The 22,644-nt window shown below is 49.2% G+C and overlaps 1 protein-coding gene across 1 annotated transcript in view; it reads left to right on the forward strand.

Moving 5' to 3' along the window:
• The window catches only part of LOC134992744 (dedicator of cytokinesis protein 3-like), a gene marked incomplete at its 3' end in the record, with an annotated part of 85,005 nt that extends 63,375 nt beyond the window's left edge, over positions 1–21,630 (forward strand). The window contains exons 6-8 of the mRNA XM_063950805.1: positions 10,769–10,931; positions 21,282–21,388; positions 21,459–21,630. Coding sequence (XP_063806875.1) covers positions 10,769–10,931; positions 21,282–21,388; positions 21,459–21,630 — 442 coding nt within the window. The remainder of the gene's footprint in view (positions 1–10,768; positions 10,932–21,281; positions 21,389–21,458) is intronic.
• Between the last annotated feature and the right edge of the window lie 1,014 nt (positions 21,631–22,644).

Below are 22,644 nucleotides of genomic sequence, written 5' to 3' on the forward strand. Positions count from 1 at the left end.
TACACATGCATTTGCACACTTGCACGGGGCGGGTTTTCACTCTATATGATCGGCGCTATCTGATCGCAGATCTCTGCAAAAACACAGCAGAGCGATCAGGTCTGAATTAGGGCAGCACGGATGGTGTAGTGGTTATCATTACTGCCTCGCAGCACTGAGGTCATGGGTTCAATTCCCACCATGGTCCTAACTGTGTGGAGTTTGTATATTCTCCCCATATTTGCGTGGGTTTCCTCTGGGTACTCCGGTTTCCTCCCACAATCCAAAAATAGGCTGGTAGGTTAATTGGATCCCTACAAAATTAACCCTAGTGTGAATGTGTGTGTGTGTACATGTGGTAGGGAATATAAGACTGTAAGCTCCACTGGGGCAGGGACTGATGTGAATGGGCAAATATTCTGTGTACAGCGCTGTGGAATATGTGTGCGCTATATAAACAACTGGTAATAAATAATAATAAATAAACTGGTAATAAATTAGGCCTATTAGTAGAAAGTGGAAGCGTTTAGGAAGCAGAAGCAGAAGAGCGGTGTCAACGACAGCTAAGGTGCATGGTGCGTAAAAGTCCCCAACGCTCTGCTGATTCCATAGCTGAAGATTTCCAAACTTCCACTGGCATTAATGTAAAAAACATAAAATGTGCGATGGGAGCTTAATGGAATGGGTTTCCATGGCCGAGCAGCTGCATGCAAGACTCACATCACCAATGCCAAGCGTCAGATGGAGTGGTGTAATGTACACAGACACTGGACTGTGGAGCAGTGGGCACGTGTTCTGTGGAGTGGTGTAAAGCACACCGACACTGGACTGTGGATCAGTGGACACGTGTTCTGTGGAGTGGTGTAAAGCACACCGACACTGGACTGTGGAGCAGTGGACACGTGTTCTGTGGAGTGGTGTAAAGCACACCGACACTGGACTGTGGAGCAGTGGACACATGTTCTATGGAGTGGTGTAAAGCACACCGACACTGGACTGTGGAGCAGTGGACACGTGGTCTGTGGAGTGGTGTAAAGCACACCGACACTGGACTGTGGAGCAGTGGACACGTGTTCTGTGGAGTGGTGTAAAGCACACCGACACTGGACTGTGGAGCAGTGGACACGTGGTCTGTGGAGTGGTGCAAAGCACACCGACACTGGACTGTGGATCAGTGGACACGTGTTCTGTAGAGTGGTGCAAAGCACACTGACACTGGACTGTGGAGCAGTGGTCACGTGTTCTGTGGAGTGGTGTAATGTACACAGACACTGGACTGTGGAGCAGTGGACACGTGTTCTGTGGAGTAGTGTAAAGCACACCGACACTGGACTGTGGAGCAGTGGACACGTGTTCTGTGGAGTGGTGTAATGTACACAGACACTGGACTGTGGAGCAGCGGGAACGTGTTCTGTGGAGTGGTGTAAAGCACACCGACACTGGACTGTGGAGCAGTGGACACGTGTTCTGTGGAGTAGTGTAAAGCACACCGACACTGGATGTGGAGCAGTGGACACGTGTTCTGTGGAGTGGTGTAATGTACACTGACACTGGACTGTGGAGCAGCGGGAACGTGTTCTGTGGAGTGGTGTAAAGCACACCGACACTGGACTGTGGAGCAGTGGACACGTGTTCTGTGGAGTCGTGTAAAGCACACCGACACTGGATGTGGAGCAGTGGACACGTGTTCTGTGGAGTGGTGTAATGTACACCGACACTGGACTGTGGAGCAGTGGGAACGTGTTGTGTGGAGTGGTGTAAAGTACACAGACACTGGACTGTAGTGCAGTGGGAACATGTTCTGTGGAGTGGTGTAAAGTACACCGACACTGGACTGTGGAGCAGTGGACACGTGTTCTGTGGAGTAGTGTAAAGCACACTGACACTGGACTGTGGAGCAGTGGACACGTGTTCTGTGGAGTAGTGTAAAGCACACCGACACTGGACTGTGGAGCAGTGGACACGTGTTCTGTGGAGTGGTGTAATGTACACTGACACTGGACTGTGGAGCAGCGGGAACGTGTTCTGTGGAGTGGTGTAAAGCACACCGACACTGGATGTGGAGCAGTGGACACGTGTTCTGTGGAGTGGTGTAATGTACATCGACACTGGACTGTGGAGCAGTGGGAACGTGTTGTGTGGAGTGGTGTAAAGCACACCGACACTGGACTGTGGAGCAGTGGGAACGTGTTGTGTGGAGTGGTGTAAAGCACACCGACACTGGACTGTGGAGCAGTGGGAACGTGTTGTGTGGAGTGGTGTAAAGCACACCGACACTGGACTGTGGAGCAGTGGACACGTGTTCTGTGGAGTGGTATAAAGCACACTGACACTGGACTGTGGAGCAGTGGTCACGTGTTCTGTGGAGTGGTGTAATGTACACAGACACTGGACTGTGGAGCAGTGGACACGTGTTCTGTGGAGTAGTGTAAAGCACACCGACACTGGACTGTGGAGCAGTGGACACGTGTTCTGTGGAGTGGTGTAAAGCACACAGACACTGGACTGTGAAGCAGTGGTCACGTGTTCTGTGGAGTGGTGTAATGTACAGACACTGGACTGTGGAGCAGCGGGAACGTGTTCTGTGGAGTGGTGTAAAGCACACCGACACTGGACTGTGGAGCAGTGGACACGTGTTCTGTGGAGTAGTGTAAAGCACACCGACACTGGACTGTGGAGCAGTGGGAACGTGTTCTGTGGAGTGGTGTAAAGCACACAGACACTGGACTGTGGAGCAGTGGACACGTGTTCTGTGGAGTGGTGTAATGTACAGACACTGGACTGTGGAGCAGCGGGAACGTGTTCTGTGGAGTGGTGTAAAGCACACCGACACTGGACTGTGGAGCAGTGGACACGTGTTCTGTGGAGTAGTGTAAAGCACACCGACACTGGACTGTGGAGCAGTGGGAACGTGTTCTGTGGAGTGGTGTAAAGCACACAGACACTGGACTGTGGAGCAGTGGACACGTGTTGTGTGGAGTGGTGTAAAGCACACCGACAATGGACTGTGGAGCAGTGGGAACGTGTTGTGTGGAGTGGTGTAAAGCACACAGACACTGGACTGTGGAGCAGTGGGAACGTGTTGTGTGGAGTGGTGTAAAGCACACAGACACTGGACTGTGGAGCAGTGGGAACGTGTTGTGTGGAGTGGTGTAAAGCACACCGACAATGGACTGTGGAGCAGTGGGAACGTGTTCTGTGGAGTGGTGTAAAGCACACCAACACTGGACTGTGGAGCAGTGGACACGTGTTCTGTGGAGTGGTGTAAAGCACACCGACAGTGGACTGTGGAGCAGTGGGAACATGTTCTGTGGAGTGATGAATCACGCTTCTCTGTTTGGCAGTCAGATGGGGGAGTCTGGGTTTGGCGGGTGCCGGGAGAACGTTGAGGTTTGGTGGGTGAGGGATAATTGTATGGGGCTGTATTTCAGGGTTTGGGCTAGGCCCCTTACCTCCAGTGAAAGGCAATCTTACTGCTTCAGCACACCAGGCTAGGCTTCCCACTTTATAGCAACAGTCTGCGAAAGGCTCTTATCCCAACATGTGCGCAATGAAAGGACTATAAAGACATGGTTTGATGAGTTAGGTGTGGAAGAACTCGACTGGTCCGCTCAGAGCCCTGACCTCAACCCCACCGAGCACCTTTGGGATGAACTGGAACAGATTGTGAGCCAGGCCTTCTCGTACAACATCAGTGCCTGACCTCATAAATGCTCTACAGAATGAATGGGCCCAAATTCCCACAGAAACACTCCAATCTTGTGAAAAGTCTTCCAACTAGAGTGGAAGCTGTTATAGCTGCAAAAGGGGGACCCCCTCCATATTATAGTATGTGCATAGAATACAATGTTATAATAGTCCCTGTTGGTGTAATGGTCAGGCGTCCAAATACTTTCTTCCATATAGTGTATCTTAACAAAAGCACATCTTGAAACCCCAGTCTGCTGTGAAATCTTTGCCTGGGAGAGACCTTGCTGATGCACTATATACCTTGGGGTAAATTTACTAAGATGGGAGTTCTATTTCTCTAACGTCCTAGTGGATGCTGGGGACTCCGTCAGGACCATGGGGGATAGCGGGCTCCGCAGGAGACAGGGCACATCTAAAAAAGCTTTTAGGTCACATGGTGTGTACTGGCTCCTCCCCCTATGACCCTCCTCCAAGCCTCAGTTAGGTACTGTGCCCGGACGAGCGTACACAATAAGGAAGGATCTTGAATCCCGGGTAAGACTCATACCAGCCACACCAATCACACCGTACCACTTGTGATCTGAACCCAGTTAACAGTATGATAACAAAACGAAGTAGCCTCTGAAAAGATGGCTCACAACAAGAATAACCCGATTTTTGTAACAATAACTATGTACAAGCATTGCAGACAATCCGCACTTGGGATGGGCGCCCAGCATCCACTACGGACTACGAGAAATAGAATTATCGGTAAGTAAATTCTTATTTTCTCTAACGTCCTAGTGGATGCTGGGGACTCCGTCAGGACCATGGGGATTATACCAAAGCTCCCAAACGGGCGGGAGAGTGCGGATGACTCTGCAGCACCGAATGAGAGAACTCCAGGTCCTCCTTAGCCAGAGTATCAAATTTGTAAAATTTTACAAACGTGTTCTCCCCTGACCACGTAGCTGCTCGGCAAAGTTGTAATGCCGAGACCCCTCGGGCAGCCGCCCAAGATGCGCCCACTTTCCTAGTGGAGTGGGCCTTTACAGATTTAGGCTGTGGCACGCCTGCCACAGAATGTGCAAGTTGGATTGTGCTACAGATCCAACGTGCAATCGTCTGTTTAGACGCAGGAGCACCCATATTGTTGGGTGCATACAATATAAACAGCAAGTCAGACTTTCTGACTCCAGCCGTCCTAAACTATATATATATATATATATATATTTTTAGGGTCCTGACAACGTCTATTAACCTGGAGTCCTCCAAGTCCCTAGAAGCCGCAGGCACCATAATAGGTTGTTTCAGGTGAAAAACCTGACACCCCCTTAGGAAGAAAACTGGAGACGAGTCCCAGTTCTGCCCTGTCCGAATGGAAATTTAAATATGGGCTTTTGTAAGACAAAGCCGCCCATTCTGACAATCGCCTGGCCGAGGCCAGGACCAACAGCATGGTCACTGTCCATGTGAGATATTGGTCAACAGCATGTTCACTTTCCATGTGATATATTTCAAATCCACAGATTTGAGCGGTTCAAACCAATATGATTTTAAGGAATCCCAACACTATGTTGAGATCCCACGGTGCCACTAGAGGCACAAAAAGGGGTGTATATGCAATACTCCCTTGACAATCTGGACTTCAGGAACTGAAGTCAATTCTTTTCGGAAGAAATTCTACAGGGCCGAAACTTAAAACCTTAAAGAACCCCAATTTTAGGCTCAAAACACTCCTGTTTTCAGGAAGTGTAGAATTCGACCTAGTTGAATTTTCTTTGTGGGGCCTTCCTGGCCTCACCCACGCAACATATTTTTACCACCTGTGGTGATGACGTTGTGCGGTCACCTCCTTCCTGGCTTTGACCAGGGTAGGTATGACCTCTTATGGAATGCCTTTTTCCTTCAGGATCCGGCATTCAACCGCCATGCCGTCAAACGCAGCCGCGGTAAGTCTTGGAATAGACATGGTACCTGCTGAAGCAAGTCCCTTCTTAGCTCCCCAGGCCCTTAGTCCTCTGTGAGCATCTCTTGAAGTTCCGGGTACCAAGTCCCTCTTGGCCAATCCGGAGTCACGAGTATAGTTCATACTCCTCTATATCTTATAATTCTCAATACCTTGGTTATGAGAAGCAGAGGAGGGAACACATACACCGACTGTTACACCCACGGTGTTACTAGGACATCCACAGCTATCGCCTGAAGGTCTCATGACCTGGCGCAATACCTGTCCCGTTTTTTGTTCGGGCGGGACGCCATCATTTCCACCTTTGGTCTTTGCCAATGGCTCACAATCATGCGGAAAAACTTCCCTATGAAGTTCCCACTCTCCCAGGTGGAGGTCATGCCTGCTGAGGAAGTCTGCTTCCCAGTCGTCCACTCCCGGAGAGAACACTGCTGACAGTGCTATCACATGATTTTCCGCCTAGCGAAAAATCCTTGCAGTTTTTTCACTGCCCTCCAGCTTCTTGTGTCGCCGTTTCTGTTTACGTGGGCGACTGCCGTGATGTTATCCCACTGGATCAATACCGGCTGACCTTGAAGCAGAGGTCTTGCTAAGTTTAGAGCCTTATAATTTTGCTCTTAGCTCTATCTATGTGGAGAGAATTCTCCAGACTTGATCACACTTTCCTGGAAATTTTTTCCCTGTGTGACTGCTCCCCAGCCTCTCAGGCTGGCCTCCGTGGTCACCAGCATCCAATCCTGAATGCTGAATCTGTGGCCCTCTAGAAGATGAGCACTCTGTAATAACCACAGGAGAGACACCCTTGTCCTTGGATATAGGGTTATCCGCTGATGCATCTGAAGATGCGATCCGGACCATTTGTCCAGCAGATCCCACTGAAGAGTTCTTGCGTGAAATCTGCCGAATGGAATTGCTTCGTAATAAGCCACCATTTTTTACCAGGACTCTTGTGCAATGATGCACTGACACTTTTCCTGGTTTTAGGAGGATCCCGATTAGCTCGGATAACTCCCTGGCTTTCTCCTCTGGGAGAAACACCTTTTTCTGGACTGTGTCCAGAATCATCCCTAGGAACAGTAGACGTGTCCTCGGAAAAGCTACGATTTTGGAATATTTAAAATCCACTCGTGCTGTCGTAGAACTATTAAAGATAGTGCTACTCCGACCTCCAACTGTTCTCTGGACCTTGCCCTTATCAGGAAAGCGTCCAAGTTTCTTTTAAGAAGAATCATCATTTCGGCCATTACCTTGGTAAAGACCCGGGGCGCCGTGGACAATCCAAACGGCAGCGTCTGAACTGATAGTGACAGTTCTGTACCACGAACCTGAAGTACCCTTGGTGAGAAGGGCAAATTTGGACATGTAGGTAAATGTCCCTGATATCCAGTGACACCATCTCGTCCCCTTCTTCCTGGTTCGCTATCACTGCTCTGAGTGACTCCATCTTGATTTGAACGCTTGTATGTAAGTGTTCAAATATTTCAGATCTCACCGAGCCGTTTGGCTTCAGTACCACAATATAGTGTGGAATAATACCCCCTCCCTTGTTGTAGGAGGGGTACTTTGATTATCACCTGCTGGGAATACAGCCTGTGAATTGTTTCCAATACTGCCTCCCTGTCGGAGGTAGACGTTGGTAAAACAGACTTCCGGAACTTGTGAGGAGGAGACGTCTCGAATTTCCAATGTACACCTGGGATACTACATGTAGGATCCAGGAGTCCCCTTGCGAGTGAGCCCACTGCGTGCTGAAACTCTTGAGATGACCCCCTACCGCACCTGAGTCCGCTTGTACTGCCCCAGCGTCATGCTGCGGACTTGGCAGAAGCTGTGAAGGGCTTCTGTTCCTGGGAATGGGCTGCTTGCTGCAGTCTTCTTCCCGTTCCTCTACCCCTGGGCAGATATGACTGGCCTTTGCCCGCCTGCCCGTATGGGGACGAAAGGACTGAGACTGAAAAGACTGTGTCCTTTTCTGCTGAGATGTGACTCGGGGAACAAAAGGTGGATTTTTCAGCTGTTGCCATGGCCACCAGGTCCGATGGACCGCCCCTTTATACGGCAATACTTCCATGTGCCGTCTGGAATCTGCCTCACCTGACCACTGTCGTGTCTTCGTCTGGCAGATATGGACATCACATTTACTCTTGATGCCAGAATGCAAATATCCCTCTGCGCATCACGCATATATAGAAATGCATCCTTAAAATGCTCTATAGACAATAAAATCTTGTCCCTGTCAAGGGTATCAAAATTTTCAGTCAGGAAATCCGACCAAGCCCCCTCAGCGCTGCACATCCAGTCTGAGGCGATTGCTGGTCGCAGTATAACACCAGTATGTGTGTATATACTTCTTAGGCTATTTTTCAGCTTCCTATCAGCTGGCTCCTTGAGGGCGGCCGTATCTGGAGACGGTAACGCCACTTGTTTTATAAGCGTGTGAGCGCCTTATCCACCCTAAGGTGTGTTTCCCAACTCGCCCTTACTTCTGGCGGGAAAGGGTATACCGCCCATAACTTTCTATCGGAGGAACCCCACGTATCATCACACACTTCATTTAATTTATCTGATTCAGGCAAAACTACAAGTAGTTTATTCACACCCTACAAAATACCCTTATTTGTGGTACTTGTAGTATCAGAAATATGCAACACCTCCTTCATTGCCCTTAACATGTAACGTGTGGCCCTAAAGGAAAATACGTTTGTTTCTTCACCGTCGACACTGGAGTCAGTGTCCGTGAGGTAAATGGGCGTTTTTACAAGCCCCTGACGGTGTCTGAGACGCCTGGACAGGTACTAATTTGTTTGCCGGTCGTCTCATGTCGTCAACCGGCTCGCAGCGTGTTGACATGATCACGTACTTCCACAAGTAAGCCATCCATTCCGGTGTCGACTCCCTAGAGAGTGACATCACCATTACAGGCAATTTGCTCCGCCTCCTCACCAACATTTTTCTCATACATGTCGACACACACGTACCGACATACAGCACCCACACAGGGAATGCTCTGATAGAGGACAGGACCCACTAGCCCTTTGGGGAGACAGAGGGAGAGTTTGCCAGCACACACCAAAATGCTATAATTATACAGGGACAACCTTTATAAAAGTGTTCCTCCCTTATAGCATTTAATATATATTTATATCGCCAAATCAGTGCCCCCCTTCTCTGTTTTAACCCTGTTTCTGTAGTGCAGTGCAGGGGAGAGCATGGGAGCCTTCCCCTCAGCCTTTCTGTGAGGGAAAATGGCGCTGTGTGCTGAGGAGAATAAGCTCCGCCCCCTTTTCGGCGGGTTTTTTCTCCCGGTTTTTAAGAACTGGCCTGGGTTAAAATACATACATATAGCCTTAATGGCTATATGTGATGTATTTATTTTGCCAATAAGGTACTTATATTGCTGCCCAGGGCGCCCCCAGCAGCGCCCTGCACCCTCCGTGACTAGGTCAGTGAGCCGTGTGACAACAATGGCGCACAGCTGCAGTGCTGTGCGCTACCTTCATGAAGACTGTGAAGTCTTCTGCCGCCTGTTTCCGGACCTCCGTTCTGCCGTCTTCTTCAGCGTCTGTAAGGGGGATCGGCGGCGCGGCTCCGGGACGAACCCCAGGCTGACCTGTGTTCCGACTCCCTCTGGAGCTCAGTGTCCAGTAGCCTAAGATCCCAATCCATCCTGCACGCAGGTGAGTTGGAGATCTCTCCCCTAAGTCCCTCGTTGCAGTGATCCTGTTGCCAGCAGGAATCACTGAATGAAACCTAAAAAAAAACTTTTCTAAACAGCTCTTTAAGAGAGCCACCTAGATTGCACCCTTCTCGGACGGGCACAAAAACCTAACTGAGGCTTGGAGGAGGGTCATAGGGGGAGGAGCCAGTACACACCATGTGACCTAAAAGCTTTTTTAGATGTGCCCTGTCTCCTGCGGAGCCCGCTATCCCCCTGGTCCTGACGGAGTCCCCAGCATCCACTACGGACTACGAGAAATAGAATTATCGGTAAGTAAATTCTTATTTTAAGATGGGATGTTGCCTATAACAACCAATCAGATTCTACTTCTCATTTATCTAGCACCTGCCAGAAGATAATACCTGTATTCTGATTGGTTGCTATAGGCAACATCCCATCTTAAATAGAACTCCCATCTTAGTAAATTTACCCCCTTGTGTCTTGTTCCTGCGCTCACTCTAGCCATGGTATATGACCTGTGACATGAAACTGTCTTCCACAACCTCACCTTTCTTTCAAAGTTTGGCTGTTCCTCACCCAGTTTTAAGCCTCCTACACAGCTGTTTCTGTTTCAGTTAATGACTGTGTTTCAAACTACATATGAAATTGATGATCACTGTCATCTGTTTGGTATAATTGGTCAGTCATACATCTGACTGTAATCCTACAAAATCCCTGACTTTCTGCAAGTGTACCAAGAAGAATGAATGCGGTTTTCAAGGCAAAGGGCGGACACACCAAATGCTGATTTGATTTTGATTTGTCTCCTCTTCATTTACTTTGCATTTTGTTAATTGCTAAAAATAAAAATGAACATTACAATTTTTGAAAGCAATCTTACTTTGCAGCATTTCTTCCATACCTGCCTAAAACGATAGACAGACAGACAGACAGACAGACAGACAGACAGACAGACAGACAGATAGATAGATAGATAGATAGATAGATAGATAGATAGATAGATAGATAGATAGATAGATAGATAGATACTGGTACAAGGTTGTGATATTTTGTAATATAGGGGGTAATTCCGAGTTGATCGCAGCATCAAATTTGTTAGCAGTTGGGAAAAACCATGTGCAGTGCAGGCAGATGTAACATGTGCAGAGAGAGTTAGATTTGGGTGTGGTGTGTACAAACTGAAATCTAAATTGCAGTGCAAAAATAAAGCAGCCAGTATTTACCCTGCACAGAAACAATATAACCCACCCAAATCTAACTCTCTCTGCACATGTTACATCTGCCCCTCCTGCAGTGCACATGTTACATCTGCCCCCCCTGCAGGGCACATGGTTTTACCCAACTGCTAACAAATTCGATGCTGCGATCAACTCGGAATTACCCCCATAGGCTGTAAGAAAGCTAGCAATGGCTAATTAGAGAGAGTCCGTTCTATTACTATAACTGCGTTCCCCTCTGCTGTGTCCCTACAGGACTGCGTCAGCCTGGGTACCGGAGAACCGTCACGCACGCAGTATCATTCCTTTGTCCTCTATCACAACAACAGCCCCCGCTGGGGGGAGCTCATCAAACTGCCCATCCCTATCGACAGGTTCCGGGGGTCTCATCTACGCTTCGAGTTCAGACACTGCTCTAGTACGTCAGAGGAGACAAAACGATATGCTGCACAGCACACAGCCCCGCTGCAGTATGTCAGGGGAGACACAGCGATATGCTGCACAGCACACAGCCCCGCTGCAGTATGTCAGGGGAGACACAGCGATATGCTGCACAGCACACAGCCCCGCTGCAGTATGTCAGGGGAGACACAGCGATATGCTGCACAGCACACAGCGCCGCTGCAGTATGTCAGGGGAGACACAGCGATATGCTGCACAGCACACAGCCCCGCTGCAGTATGTTAGGGGAGACACAGCGATATGCTGCACAGCATACAGCCCCGCTGCAGTATGTCAGGGGAGACACAGTGATATGCTGCACAGCACACAGCCCCGCTGCAGTATGTCAGGGGAGACACAGCAATATGCTGCACAGCACACAGCACCGCTGCAGTATGTCAGGGGAGACACAGTGATATGCTGCACAGCACACAGCCCCGCTGCAGTATGTCAGGGGAGACACAGCGATATGCTGCACAGCACACAGCCCCGCTGCAGTATGTCAGGGGAAACACAGCGATATGCTGCACAGCACACAGCCCCGCTGCAGTATGTCAGGGGAGACACAGCTATATGCTGCACAGCACACAGCCCTGCTGCAGTATGTCAGGTGAGACACAGCGATATGCTGCACAGCACACAGCCCCGCTGCAGTATGTCAGGGGAGACACAGCGATATGCTGCACAGCACACAGCCCCGCTGCAGTATGTCAGGGGAGACACTGATATGCTGCACAGCACACAGCCCCGCTGCAATATGTCAGGGGAGACACAGCGTTATGCTGCACAGCACACAGCCCCGCTGCAGTATGTCAGGGGAGACACAGCGATATGCTGCACAGTACACAGCCCCGCTGCAGTATGTCAGGGGAGACACAGCGATATGCTGCACAGTACACAGCCCCGCTGCAGTATGTCAGGGGAGACACAGCGATATGCTGCACAGCACACAGCCCCGCTGCAGTATGTCAGGGGAGACACAGTGATATGCTGCACAGCATACAGCCCCACTGCAGTATGTCAGGGTACACATAGCGATGTGCTGCACAGCATACAGCCCCGCTGCAGTATGTCAGGGAAGACACAGTGATATGCTGCACAGCACACAGCTCCGCTGCAGTATGTCAGGGGAGACACAGTGATATGCTGCACAGTACACAGCCCCGCTGCAGTATGTCAGGGGAGACACAGCGATATGCTGCTCAACACACAGCCCCGCTGCAGTATGTCAGGGGAGACACAGCGATATGCTGCACAGCATACAGCCCCGCTGCAGTATGTCAGGGAAGACCCAGCGATATGCTGCACAGCACACAGCCCCGCTGCAGTATGTCAGGGGAGACACAGTGATGTGCTGCACAGCACACAGCCCCGCTGCAGTATGTCAGGGGAGACACAGCGATATGCTGCACAGCACACAGCCCCACTGCAGTATGTCAGGGGAGACACAGCGATATGCTGCGCAGCACACAGCCCCGCTGCAGAATGTCAGGGGAGACACAGCGATATGCTGCACAGCACACAGCCCGCTGCAGTATGTCAGGGGAGACAAAGCGATATGCTGCACAGCACACAGCCCCGCTGCAGTATGTCAGGGGGGAGACAGTGATATGCTGCACAGCACACAGCCCCACTGATGTATGTCAGGGAAGACACAGCGATATGCTGCGCAGCACACAGCCCCGCTGCAGTATGTCAGGGGAGACACAGCGATATGCTGCACAGCACACAGCCCCGCTGCGGTATGTCAGGGGAGACACAGCGATATGCTGCGCAGCACACAGCCCCGCTGCAGTATGTCAGGGGAGACACAGCGATATGCTGCACAGCACACAGCCCCGCTGCAGTATGTCAGGGGAGACACAGCGATATGCTGCACAGCACACAGCCCCGCTGCAGTATGTCAGGGGAGACACAGCGATATGCTGCACAGCATACAGCCCCGCTGCAGTATGTCAGGGCCGACACAGTGATATGCTGCACAACACACAGCCCCGCTGCAGTATGTCAGGGGAGACACAGCGATATGCTGCACAGCACACAGCCCCGCTGCAGTATGTCAGGGAAGACACAGCGATATGCTGCGCAGCACACAGCCCCGCTGCAGTATGTCAGGGGAGACACAGCGATATGCTGCGCAGCACACAGCCCCGCTGCAGTATGTCAGAGGAGACACAGTGATATGCTGCACAGCACACAGCCCCGCTGCAGTATGTCAGGGAAGACACAGCGATATGCTGCACAGCACACAGCCCCGCTGCAGTATGTCGGGGAGAAACAGCGATATGCTACACAGCCCCGCTGCAGTATGTCAGGGGAGACACAGGGATATGCTGCACAGCACACAGCCCCGCTGCAGTATGTCAGGGGAGACACAGCGATATGCTGCACAGCACACAGCCCCGCTGCAGTATGTCAGGGGAGACACAGTGATATGCTGCACAGCACACAGCCCCGCTGCAATATGTCAGGGGAGACACAGCGATATGCTGCGCAGCACACAGCCCCGCTGCAGTATGTCAGGGGAGACACAGTGATATGCTGCACAGCACACAGCCCCGCTGCAGTATGTCAGGGAAGACACAGCGATATGCTGCACAGCACACAGCCCCGCTGCAGTATGTCGGGGAGAAACAGCGATATGCTACACAGCCCCGCTGCAGTATGTCAGGGGAGACACAGGGATATGCTGCACAGCACACAGCCCCGCTGCAGTATGTCAGGGGAGACACAGCGATATGCTGCACAGCACACAGCCCCGCTGCAGTATGTCAGGGGAGACACAGCGATATGCTGCACAGCACACAGCCCCGCTGCAGTATGTCAGGGGAGACACAGTGATATGCTGCACAGCACACAGCCTTGCTGCAATATGTCAGGGGAGACACAGCGTTATGCTGCACAGCACACAGCCCTGCTGCAGTATGTCAGGCGAGACACAGCGATATGCTGCACAGTACACAGCCCCGCTGCAGAATGTCAGGGGAGACACCGCAATATGCTGCACAGCATACAGCCCCACTGCAGTATGTCAGGGGACACATAGCGATATGCTGCACAGCACACAGCCCCGCTGCAGTATGTCAGGGAAGACACAGCTATATGCTGCACAGCACACAGCCCCGCTGCAGTATGTCAGGGGAGACACAGCTATATGCTGCTCAACACACAGCCCCGCTGCAGTATGTCAGGGGAGACAAAGCGATATGCTGCACAGCATACAGCCCCGCTGCAGTATGTCAGTGGCGACACAGCGATATGCTGCACAGCATACAGCCCCGCTGCAGTATGTCAGGGAAGACACAGCGATATGCTGCACAACACACAGCCCCGCTGCAGTATGTCAGGGGAGACACAGCGATATGCTGCACAGCACACAGCCCCGCTGCAGTATGTCAGGGAAGACACAGCGATATGCTGCGCAGCACACAGCCCCGCTGCAGTATGTCAGGGGAGACACAGCGATATGCTGCACAGCACACAGCCCCGCTGCAGTATGTCAGGGGAGAAACAGCGATATGCTGCACAGCACACAGCCACGCTGCAGTAAGTCAGGGAAGACACAGTGATATGCTGCACAGCATACAGCCCCGCTGCAGTATGTCAGGGGAAACACAGTGATATGCTGCACAGCACACAGCCCCGCTGCAGTATGTCTGGGGACACATAGCGATATGCTGCACAGCACACAGCCCCGCTGCAGTATGTCAGGGGAGACACAACGATATGCTGCACAGCACACAGCCCCGCTGCAGTATGTCAGGGGAGACACAGCGATATGCTGCACAGCACACAGCCCCACTGATGTATGTCAGGGAAGACACAGCGATATGCTGCGCAGCACACAGCCCCGCTGCAGTATGTCAGGGGAGACACAGCGATATGCTGCACAGTACACAGCCCCGCTGCAGTATGTCAGGGGAGACAAAGCGATATGCTGCACAGCATACAGCCCCGCTGCAGTATGTCAGGGGACACATAGCGATATGCTGCACAGCATACAGCCCCGCTGCAGTATGTCAGGGGAGACACAGTGATATGCTGCTCAACACACAGCCCCGCTGCAGTATGTCAGGGGAGACACAGCGATATGCTGCACAGCACACAGCCCCGCTGCAGTATGTCAGGGAAGACACAGCGATATGCTGCACAGCACACAGCCACGCTGCAGTATGTCAGGGAGGACACAGCGATATGCTGCGCAGCACACAGCCCCGCTGCAGTATGTCAGGGGAGACACAGTGATATGCTGCGCAGCACACAGCCCCGCTGCAGTATGTCAGGGGAGACACAGCTATATGCTGCACAGCACACAGCCCCGCTGCAGTATGTCAGGGGAGACACAGTGATATTCTGCACAGCACACAGCCCCGCTGCAGTATGTCAGGGGAGACAAAGCGATATGCTGCACAGCACACAGCCCCGCTGCAGTATGTCAGGGGAGACAAAGCGATATGCTGCACAGCACACAGCCCCGCTGCAGTATGTCAGGGGAGACAAAGCGATATGCTGCACAGCACACAGCCCCGCTGCAGTATGTCAGGGGAGACAAAGCGATATGCTGCACAGCACACAGCCCCGCTGCAGTATGTCAGGGGAGACAAAGCGATATGCTGCACAGCACACAGCCCCGCTGCAGTATGTCAGGGGAGACAAAGCGATATGCTGCACAGCACACAGCCCCGCTGCAGTATGTCAGGGGAGACACAGCGATATGCTGCACAGCACACAGCCCCGCTGCAGTATGTCATTATCACTGCTCTCTGTCTCTTCTCCTTTATTATCACTGCTCTCTGTCTATTCTCCTTTATTATCACTGCTCTCTGTCTCTTCTCTTTCATTATCACTGCTCTGTCTCTTCTCTTTCATTATCACTGCTCTCTGTCTCTTCTCTTTCATTATCACTGCTCTCTGTCTCTTCTCCTTCATTATCACTGCTCTCTGTCTCTTCTCCTTCATTATCACTGCTCTCTGTCTCTTCTCCTTCATTATCACTGCTCTCTGGCTCTTCTCCTTCATTATCACTGCTCTCTAGCTCTTCTCTTTCATTTTCACTGCTTTCTGTCTCTTCTCCTATATTATCACTGCTCTCTGTCTCTTCTCCTTCATTATCACTGCTCTCTGGCTCTTCTCTTTCATTATCACTGCTCTCTGTCTCTTCTCTTTCATTATCACTGCTTTCTGTCTATTCTATATTATCACTGCTCTCTGTCTCTTCTCTTTCATTATCACTGCTCTCTGTCTCTTCTCTTTCATTATCACTGCTCTCTGTCTCTTCTCCTTCATTATCACTGCTCTCTGTCTCTTCTCCTTTATTATCACTGCTCTCTGTCTCTTCTCCTACATTATCACTGCTCTCTGTCTCTTCTCTTTCATTATCACTGCTTTCTGTCTATTCTATATTATCACTGCTCTCTGTCTCTTCTCTTTCATTATCACTGCTCTCTGTCTCTTCTCTTTCATTATCACTGCTCTCTGTCTCTTCTCTTTCATTATCACTGCTCTCTGTCTCTTCTCCTTCATTATCACTGCTCTCTGTCTTTTCTCCTTCATTATCACTGCTCTCTGTCTCTTCTCTTTCATTATCACTGCTCTCTGGCTCTTCTCTTTCATTATCACTGCTTTCTGTCTATTCTATATTATCACTGCTCTCTGTCTCTTCTCTTTCATTATCACTGCTCTCTGTCTCTTCTCTTTCATTATCACTGCTCTCTGTCTCTTCTCCTTCATTATCACTGCTCTCTGTCTCTTCTCTTTCATTATCACTGCTCTCTGTCTCTTCTCCTTCATTATCGCTGCTCTCTGGCTCTTCTCTTTCATTATCACTGCTCTCTGTCTCTTCTCCTTCATTATCACTGCTCTCTGTCTCTTCTCCTTCATTATCACTGTTCTCTGTCTCTTCTCCTTCATTATCACTGCTCTCTGGCTCTTCTCCTTCATTATCGCTGCTCTCTGGCTCTTCTCTTTCATTATCACTGCTCTCTGTCTCTTCTCCTTCATTATCACTGCTCTCTGTCTCTTCTCCTTCATTATCACTGCTCTCTGTCTCTTCTCCTTCATTATCACTGCTCTCTGTCTCTTCTATATTTTCACTGCTCTCTGTCTCTTCTCCTTCATTATCACTGCTCTCTGTCTCTTCTTCATTATCACTGCTTTCTATCTCTTCTATATTATCACTGCTCTCTGTCTCTTCTCTTTCATTATCACTGCTCTCTGTCTCTTCTCTTTCATTATCACTTCTCTTTGTCTCTACTCCTTCATTATCACTGCTCTCTGTCTCTTCTCTTTCATTATCACTGCTCTCTGTCTCTTCTCTTTCATTATCACTGCTCTCTGTCTCTTCTCCTACATTATCACTGCTCTCTGTTTCTTCTCCTTTATTATCACTGCTCTCTGTCTCTTCTTCATATCACTGCTCTTTGTCTCGTCTCCTTCATTATCACTGCTCTCTGTCTCTTCTCCTTCGTTATCACTGCTCTCTGTCTCTTCTCTTTCATTATCACTGCTGTCTGTCTCTTCTCCTTTATTATCACTGCTCTCTGTCTCTTCTCCTTTATTATCACTGCTCTCTGTCTCTTCTCTTTCATTATCACTGCTGTCTGTCTCTTCTCCTTTATTATCACTGCTCTCTGTCTCTTCTCTTTCATTATCACTGCTCTCTGTCTCTTCTCCTTCATTATCACTGCTCTCTGTCTCTTCTCTTTCATTATCACTGCTCTCCGTCTCTTCTACTTCATTATCACCGCTCTCTGTCTCTTCTCCTTCATTATCACTGCTCTCCATCTCTTCTCCTACATTATCACTGCTTTCTGTCTCTTCTCCTTCATTATCACTGCTCTTCGTCTCTTATCTTTCATTATCACTGCTCTCTGTCTCTTCTCCTTCATTATCACTGCTCTCTGTCTCTTCTCTTTCATTATCACTGCTCTCTGTCTCTTCTCCTTCATTATCACTGCTCTCTGTCTCTTCTCCTTCATTATCACTGCTCTCTGTCTCTTCTCCTTTATTATCACTGCTCTCTGTCTCTTCTCTTTCATTATCACTGCTCTCTGCCTCTTCTCTTTCATTATCACTGCTCTCTGTCTCTTCTCTTTCATTATCACTGCTCTCTGTCTCTTCTCTTTCATTATCACTGCTCTCTGTCTCTTCTCCTTCATTATCACTGCTTTCTGTCTCTTCTCCTATATTATCACTGCTCTCTGTCTCTTCTCTTTCATTATCACTGCTCTCTGTCTCTTCTCTTTCATTATCACTGCTCTCTGTCTCTTCTCCTTCATTATCACTGCTCTCTGTCTCTTCTCCTTCATTATCACTGCTCTCTGTCTCTTCTCCTTCATTATCACTGCTCTCTGGCTCTTCTCCTTCATTATCACTGCTCTCTAGCTCTTCTCTTTCATTTTCACTGCTTTCTGTCTCTTCTCCTATATTATCACTGCTCTCTGTCTCTTCTCCTTCATTATCACTGCTCTCTGGCTCTTCTCTTTCATTATCACTGCTCTCTGTCTCTTCTCTTTCATTATCACTGCTTTCTGTCTATTCTATATTATCACTGCTCTCTGTCTCTTCTCTTTCATTATCACTGCTCTCTGTCTCTTCTCTTTCATTATCACTGCTCTCTGTCTCTTCTCCTTCATTATCACTGCTCTCTGTCTCTTCTCCTTTATTATCACTGCTCTCTGGCTCTTCTCCTACATTATCACTGCTCTCTGTCTCTTCTCTTTCATTATCACTGCTTTCTGTCTATTCTATATTATCACTGCTCTCTGTCTCTTCTCTTTCATTATCACTGCTCTCTGTCTCTTCTCTTTCATTATCACTGCTCTCTGTCTCTTCTCCTTCATTATCACTGCTCTCTGTCTTTTCTCCTTCATTATCACTGCTCTCTGTCTCTTCTCTTTCATTATCACTGCTCTCTGGCTCTTCTCTTTCATTATCACTGCTTTCTGTCTATTCTATATTATCACTGCTCTCTGTCTCTTCTCTTTCATTATCACTGCTCTCTGTCTCTTCTCTTTCATTATCACTGCTCTCTGTCTCTTCTCCTTCATTATCACTGCTCTCTGTCTCTTCTCTTTCATTATCACTGCTCTCTGTCTCTTCTCCTTCATTATCGCTGCTCTCTGGCTCTTCTCTTTCATTATCACTGCTCTCTGTCTCTTCTCCTTCATTATCACTGCTCTCTGTCTCTTCTCCTTCATTATCACTGTTCTCTGTCTCTTCTCCTTCATTATCACTGCTCTCTGGCTCTTCTCCTTCATTATCGCTGCTCTCTGGCTCTTCTCTTTCATTATCACTGCTCTCTGTCTCTTCTCCTTCATTATCACTGCTCTCTGTCTCTTCTCCTTCATTATCACTGCTCTCTGTCTCTTCTCCTTCATTATCACTGCTCTCTGTCTCTTCTATATTTTCACTGCTCTCTGTCTCTTCTCCTTCATTATCACCGCTCTCTGTCTCTTCTTCATTATCACTGCTTTCTATCTCTTCTATATTATCACTGCTCTCTGTCTCTTCTCTTTCATTATCACTGCTCTCTGTCTCTTCTCTTTCATTATCACTTCTCTTTGTCTCTACTCCTTCATTATCACTGCTCTCTGTCTCTTCTCTTTCATTATCACTGCTCTCTGTCTCTTCTCTTTCATTATCACTGCTCTCTGTCTCTTCTCCTACATTATCACTGCTCTCTGTTTCTTCTCCTTTATTATCACTGCTCTCTGTCTCTTCTTCATATCACTGCTCTTTGTCTCTTCTCCTTCATTATCACTGCTCTCTGTCTCTTCTCCTTCATTATCACTGCTCTCCATCTCTTCTCCTACATTATCACTGCTTTCTGTCTCTTCTCCTTCATTATCACTGCTCTTCGTCTCTTATCTTTCATTATCACTGCTCTCTGTCTCTTCTCCTTCATTATCACTGCTCTCTGTCTCTTCTCTTTCATTATCACTGCTCTCTGTCTCTTCTCCTTCATTATCACTGCTCTCTGTCTCTTCTCCTTCATTATCACTGCTCTCTGTCTCTTCTCCTTTATTATCACTGCTCTCTGTCTCTTCTCTTTCATTATCACTGCTCTCTGCCTCTTCTCTTTCATTATCACTGCTCTCTGTCTCTTCTCTTTCATTATCACTGCTCTCTGTCTCTTCTCTTTCATTATCACTGCTCTCTGTCTCTTCTCCTTCATTATCACTGCTCTCTGTCTCTTCTCCTTCATTATCACTGCTCTCTGTCTCTTCTCTTTCATTATCACTGCTCTCTGTCTCTTCTCCTACATTATCACTGCTCTCTGTCTCTTCTCTTTCATTATCACTGCTCTCTGTCTCTTCTCCATTATCACTGCTCTCTGTTTCTTCTCCTTTATTATCACTGCTCTCTGTCTCTTCTCTTTCATTATCACTGCTCTCTGTCTCTTCATTATCACTGCTCTCTGTCTCTTCTCTTTCATTATCACTGCTCTCTGTCTCTTCTCCTACATTATCACTGCTCTCTGTCTCTTCTACATTATCACTGCTCTCTGTCTCTACTCTTTCATTATCACTGCTCTCTGTCTCTTCTCTTTCATTATCACTGCTCTCTGTCTCTTTCATTATCACTGCTCTCTGGAGGTCATTCCGAGTTGTTCGCTCGCAAGGCGATTTTAGCAGAGTTGCTCACGCTAAGCCGCCGCCTACTGGGAGTGAATCTTAGCATCTTAAAATTGCGAACGAAGTAATCGCAATATTGCGATTACACACCTCGTAGCAGTTTCTGAGTAGCTTCAGACTTACTCGGCATCTGCGATCAGTTCAGTGCTTGTCGTTCCTGGTTTGACGTCACAAACACTCCCAGCGTTCGCCCAGACACTCCTCCGTTTCTCCGGCCACTCCTGCGTTTTTTCCGGAAACGGTAGCGTTTTTTCCCACACGCCCATAAAACGGCCTGTTCTCGCCCAGTAACACCCATTTCCTGTCAATCACATTACGATCGCCAGAACGATGAAAAAGCCGTGAGTAAAATTACTAAGTGCATAGCAAATTTACTTGGCACAGTCGCAGTGCGGACATTGCGCATGCGCATTAAGCGGAAAATCGCTGCGATGCGAAGATTTTTACCGAGCGAACAACTCGGAATGAGGGCCCCTGTCTCTTCATTATCACTGCTCTCTGTCTCTTCTCTTTCATTATCACTGCTCTCTGTCTCTTCTCTTTCATTATCACTGCTCTCTGTCACTTCTCCTACATTATCACTGCTCTCTGTCTCTTCTCTTTCATTATCACTGCTCTCTGTCTCTTCTCTTTCATTATCACTGCGTAAGTCTCTTTTATCACTGTTCCTCATTCTCTTCTTCCTGAATCAGCAAAGGATAAGGGAGAGAAGAAGCTGTTTGGATTCTCCTTTACTCCTCTGATGAGAGACGATGGGACGACACTGTCTGATGATATCCATGAGTTGTATGTCTACAAGGTACAGAGTAATCCAGTAGTGAGGTTGTGCCGCTTCCCACCCCCAGACTCTGATCTGTGTCTCTTTGCAGTGTGATGAGAACAGCACCTTCAACAACCACGCACTGTACCTAGGCCTCCCCTGCTGCAAGGATGACCTGAGCGGCTGCCCCAACATCCCGTCTAGTCTGATCTTCCAGCGCAGTCCCAAAGAGACGTTCTCTGTCTCCACGCAGCTCTCCTCCACAAAGCTCACACAGAACGGTACTGTACCCGCAGCACTCCCCATACCGCTCCTTATACATCACACAGAACGGTACTGTACCCGCAGCTCTCCCCATACCGCTCCTTATACATCACACAGAGTGGTACTGTACCCGCAGCACTCCCCATACCGCTCCTTATACATCACACAGAGTGGTACTGTACCCGCAGCACTCCCCATACCGCTCCTTATACATCACACAGAACGGTACTGTACCCGCAGCTCTCCCCATACCGCTCCTTATACATCACACAGAGTGGTACTGTACCCGCAGCACTCCCCATACCGCTCCTTATACATCACACAGAGTGGTACTGTACCCGCAGCACTCCCCATACCGCTCCTTATACATCACACAGAGTGGTACTGTACCCGCAGCACTCCCCATACCGCTCCTTATACATCACACAGAACGGTACTGTACCCGCAGCTCTCCCCATACCGCTCCTTATACATCACACAGAGTGGTACTGTACCCGCAGCACTCCCCATACCGCTCCTTATACATCACACAGAGTGGTACTGTACCCGCAGCACTCCCCATACCGCTTCTTATACATCACACAGAGTGGTACTGTACCCGCAGCACTCCCCATACATCTCCTTATACATCATACAGAGTGGTACTGTACCCGCAGCACTCCCCATACATCTCCTTATACATCACACAGAGTGGTACTGTACCCGCAGCACTCCACATACCGCTCCTTATACATCATACAGAGTGGTACTGTACCCGCAGCACTCCCCATACATCTCCTTATACATCACACAGAGTGGTACTGTACCCGCAGCACTCCCCATACCACTCCTTATACATCACACAGAGTGGTACTGTACCCGCAGCACACCCCATACCACTCCTTATACATCACACAGAGTGGTACTGTACCCGCAGCTCTCCCCATACCGCTCCTTATACATCATACAGAGTGGTACTGTACCCGCAGCACTCCCCATACCACTCCTTATACATCACACAGAGTGGTATTGTACCCGCAGCACTCCCCATA

The sequence above is a fragment of the Pseudophryne corroboree genome, unplaced genomic scaffold, assembly GCF_028390025.1.
Source record: "Pseudophryne corroboree isolate aPseCor3 unplaced genomic scaffold, aPseCor3.hap2 scaffold_1221, whole genome shotgun sequence".
Lineage (NCBI taxonomy): Eukaryota > Metazoa > Chordata > Amphibia > Anura > Myobatrachidae > Pseudophryne > Pseudophryne corroboree.